We start from the raw sequence: 3987 nt of genomic DNA, 5'->3' as shown, positions 1-3987 counted from the left end.
AAATCAACATAAAAACAATAATTTTTTTTTATCATAGATTTGAGGTTTGTGCTTTCTGTGGTTCAGAACTTTCGAAAACTATGGCTGCAAGAAGGGTTGCAGGTTTAAACTTGCATTCCACCATTCTTGCCACGCCATCGTCATGAATTGTGTGTAAACATTTATAAGTCATCATAACCAAGCCACAGACCACTACCAATTGAAACCAGAGCCATCATCGTCAACCACCGTCCAGAAACCCTAAAGAGTTAGAAGACGGACACAGAACAATACAATGGTGGCGGCAGCGAGTCTGTGCTCCCCATCATCACCAGATGGACGAATGATGAAGTTGATGAGATGTTCAATACCGAAAATCAGAAACTGGAAGAAAGAAGAATCAATGATTTACACCAGATTAAGCTCATGCTAAATGATTATTGATGCGATTAGGGTTTGCAGTGATGAAGGAGTGAAACGATCAGAACAATAGATAACAAAATTAGGGTTTCCAAGGTTTAAGAGAAGAAGCGTGTTTAATATGCGACCCAAATCCAGTTTCAGACCCGATTCAAAAACGGATCCCGCGTCCAAATCAACTTTTTGGTTTGTGTATTGTCAAATGTCGTTTGTGTATTGAGAATTAGACAACTTCTCTCCCAAAATCAAGGTTCACTAAACCAATGGATGCCACATCAGCAAAATGGCTCCACCATTTAAGGACACATAGCCCAAATCATCTCATTTATTAATATATATAGATTGAAGTCTTTATGTAACTACTTTATCCCCCTCACTCTATTTATGATCGAACTAAAAAAAATATCAATACTTCTAATTAGTGTTCACCTTTTGTCTAGTGAATCGTAAAATCTCAGTAAATTATGGAATAATAAAAAAAATTTCCAAAAAGCTCCCATGCTCAAATCAAGCATCAACTGAACGTTCTTCAATTCCTAGTCATAGTGACCGGCATTCCCGATGCACAAGGCTCCCGCATGCGTGGAGACCAGGGTGTTGGATCATTATAACCTTCATTTCTCTAAAAGTTTATTTTCACGACTCGAACCCGCGACCTCCATTAACAACCTTATCGTTGCTCCAAGGTTCGCCCCTTTAAAATTATGATCAAACTAGACCACTTAATTTGAATTTGTGACTCGTGATAGAAAGGAGACGGGGCGGTAGTTAGAAGAGACGTGAACTGACAAGTAACTCCTTACTAGAGAATTGGGTATTTGCAACTGCATTTTTGGTCGCAAATAGCCTTTTGCAAAACCTTTGCGTGTGTAATTCCATTTTGTGACCTCTTTGCGTCCAGGGTAATACAAAAACAATCACACAAACACAATATTTAATGTAGCACAATTAATCAATGTGATCAACATACTCTTCTGATTCGACTACCCCTAAAGTGTTAGTGTAATCGAATATTTTTTAACCAAACAACATAGCAAATTCAATATTTAATGTGGCCGTACCCTCTAAAAACATTTTAGAAAATTCAACAAGGACTTATTATATAATTCAAAACCAAAATAAAACATGTCACAGTGACCCTCTCATGAAACATGTGTTGTAGAACTTATTTGCCTTTACTTAAGTTGATTTCTTGATACTTGGCTATAAGAGTTTCTTGATCAGGCCAGCTTTCTTTAATTGCAGGGACCTCAAGGAACTTATCCCTCCATGCACATAAGTTTGGAAATGTATCTTCATCAAACAGTTTGAGACCGGTTATCACTTCTAAGGGACGCGAATTTTCAGCCAGCCACCCGAAAGCCAGATCTAAGAATCCAACGCTTTCCCCACTTAAGAATTTCTTTTCACTTACCAGTTGTTCTACTCGTTTTAGATGGGCCAATGTTGTTTCTTTCGCTTCCTCTTTCTCGTTCCCTTGCTTCATAATATAACCATAGAATGATGGCAAAACCTACGTTTTCAACAAAAAATATATTTCATTACAAAACATACGTTAATTGTGTATGTTTTTGCTAATAAATAAATAACACAAGCTGGCTACATACATACCTGGTCATCACTGAATTTGGCCCAGAAACGTTGGTTGGCTTTATCGAGAGGATCTTTAGGTAACAAGGGACGAGCATCCTTCCATGTCTCGTCGATATACTCAAGAATAACAAGCGATTCACATATGGGAATTTCATTATGCACTAGTACAGGTACCTTCTTGTGAATAGGGTTGTACTTTAAGAGTTCGGGACTCTTATTGGCAAGATCTTCGTATATGATTTCATGCTCAATGTTTTTCAATTTCAATGCCCAAATGATCCTTTTAACGAACGGGCTTGACCATGTTGCGAATAGCTTCACCTTTTCCATACCTTTGTTTACGGTTTTTTAAAACATGGGATGGGCTTCTTTCTTTTATACCAGAGAGTTTTTGGGAGTATTACCTTGTTACTATCTAAACCTACAGCTCCTGCATTGTATATTCCACAACATTTTATCGATTTCTTTAATGTTGTTGGACAAGTAATATCTCACCAGTTAAAACAAGAATAACTTTTTGACACCTACACCCATGAGTAATGATTTTGTACCTATGGATTTGAAGTTATAGCCAACTAGAAAATTTTTCCCAACATTACTACGCACAAATCAGTTAGATCAAAACTATGGGTGTAAACAAGCCTAGAGGATCGAGAGCTACTCGTTATCGGCTCGGTAAAACTCGAGCGGGCCAAGCCTTAATGAGCCCAAGCTCGAGCCTGAAATAGAGCCCATTTAGTTATCGAGCCTGAGTTCGAGCCTGAAATACAAAGCTCGTCTAGGCTCGCGAGCCTAAACGAGCCCATACAAAACTTTAGTTTATATATATATATATAGTTTAATAATAATGATAATAACATTGGAGAGCCGAGCTCAAGCTGAGTTTTGGCTTGTTTAAGCGATACTAAAGCGAGCTCGAGCCGAGCTTTTAACTTATCATTTGAGGTGGTTCTCAAAACAGCTCGAGCCGGGCTCTAGCTCAAATAAGTAGGCTCGAACCGAGCCGAGCTCGAGATTCATGAAAACATGACGAGCCGAGCTCAAGCCTAGTCAAGCTCGGGCTCGGCCCGGCTCGTTTACACCCCTATTCAAAGCTGACCAATCATGTGGATGTAGATGTTGACAAAACGATGAAAGATGCCCAAAACCGGCCCCTTGTTGCTTAGTTAAAGCCGGCTATTACAAGTTTCCAAGGAGAATTTGTTGGGTGCTATATGTCCAGAATTTATATTATTGATAATCTTAAGTTGTTTAGTGTAATAGAAAAAGTCAAAAGGGAGTACTTAATGAAGATTGCATGTAGTGTTGGGAAACACAATCTTTTATATTTACATCAAATTCAGGTTATTAGTTATAAAAACCGTCACGTTGCGGCAAACTTCTTTTGTTATTTAGTCTGTGTTTGTATGTGTTTGAAATCACTACGAGCGCGTTGCACACGGAATCGCTAACAAGAATAAAAAGAAAATGTAGAAAAAAACATTAAAAAATAACCGAAAGAAAATCAACTAAAAAAGTTGTATGGTAATGATGTTGTTCAGTAGAAGCCCGTAGTCACAGATGAGCAAATAGTAATGGGTACCGGTACCGAATTTCCTGAACTGAAAGATCCTAAGTACCAGTTCGGTACTGACGTTTGGCGTTCCTAGTACCGGTTCGCTACCGGTTTTTACCTTCATATACCGATACCGTAACCGGTATTTTCGGTACCAATACCGATTCGGTATCAGTTGGCACCGAGCTCATCCCTACCCCTGAAACTAAAAAAAAGTTGTACTATACCGTTGGTGTTAGCATGTGTAACACCTCGAAATTTTGTGTCCAATGAATAAATGACACGTGTCACATTCGACAAAAGTATTATAAACCCGGATCTAATTAAAAGATATGTGGTAGGATTTTTAGACATGTCGACATGTTAATTTATACCTCTGAACGACTTCTTCATTATAAATCCTAAGACCCTAGCGTGATTAATAAACATCTAATATACCT

The 3987-nt window shown here is 38.3% G+C and overlaps 1 protein-coding gene across 1 annotated transcript; it reads right to left on the bottom strand.

Moving 5' to 3' along the window:
• Nucleotides 1-1347: 1347 nt before the first annotated feature.
• Nucleotides 1348-2331, bottom strand: LOC110945010 (glutathione transferase GST 23). Its single transcript, XM_022186648.2, has 2 exons — nucleotides 2011-2331; nucleotides 1348-1912 (listed from the first exon to the last, which is right to left on the bottom strand). The coding sequence occupies exons 1-2, from the start codon at nucleotides 2320-2322 to the stop codon at nucleotides 1565-1567; spliced, it is 660 nt and encodes a 219-aa protein (XP_022042340.1). The 5' UTR covers nucleotides 2323-2331; the 3' UTR covers nucleotides 1348-1564.
• Nucleotides 2332-3987: the final 1656 nt, after the last annotated feature.

The sequence above is a fragment of the Helianthus annuus genome, chromosome 15 (genome assembly GCF_002127325.2).
Source record: "Helianthus annuus cultivar XRQ/B chromosome 15, HanXRQr2.0-SUNRISE, whole genome shotgun sequence".
Lineage (NCBI taxonomy): Eukaryota > Viridiplantae > Streptophyta > Magnoliopsida > Asterales > Asteraceae > Helianthus > Helianthus annuus.
This window is presented reverse-complemented; position numbering and strand designations above follow the sequence as displayed.

Bases quoted from the DNA above. Each gene is read 5' to 3' on its own strand.
- LOC110945010 (XM_022186648.2), bottom strand. From the start codon at position 2,322: ATGGAAAAGGTGAAGCTATTCGCAACATGGTCAAGCCCGTTCGTTAAA. The intron at 1,913-2,010 runs GTATGTATGTAG...TTGAAAACGTAG, and splicing joins CCAAATTCAGTGATGACCAG to GTTTTGCCATCATTCTATGG.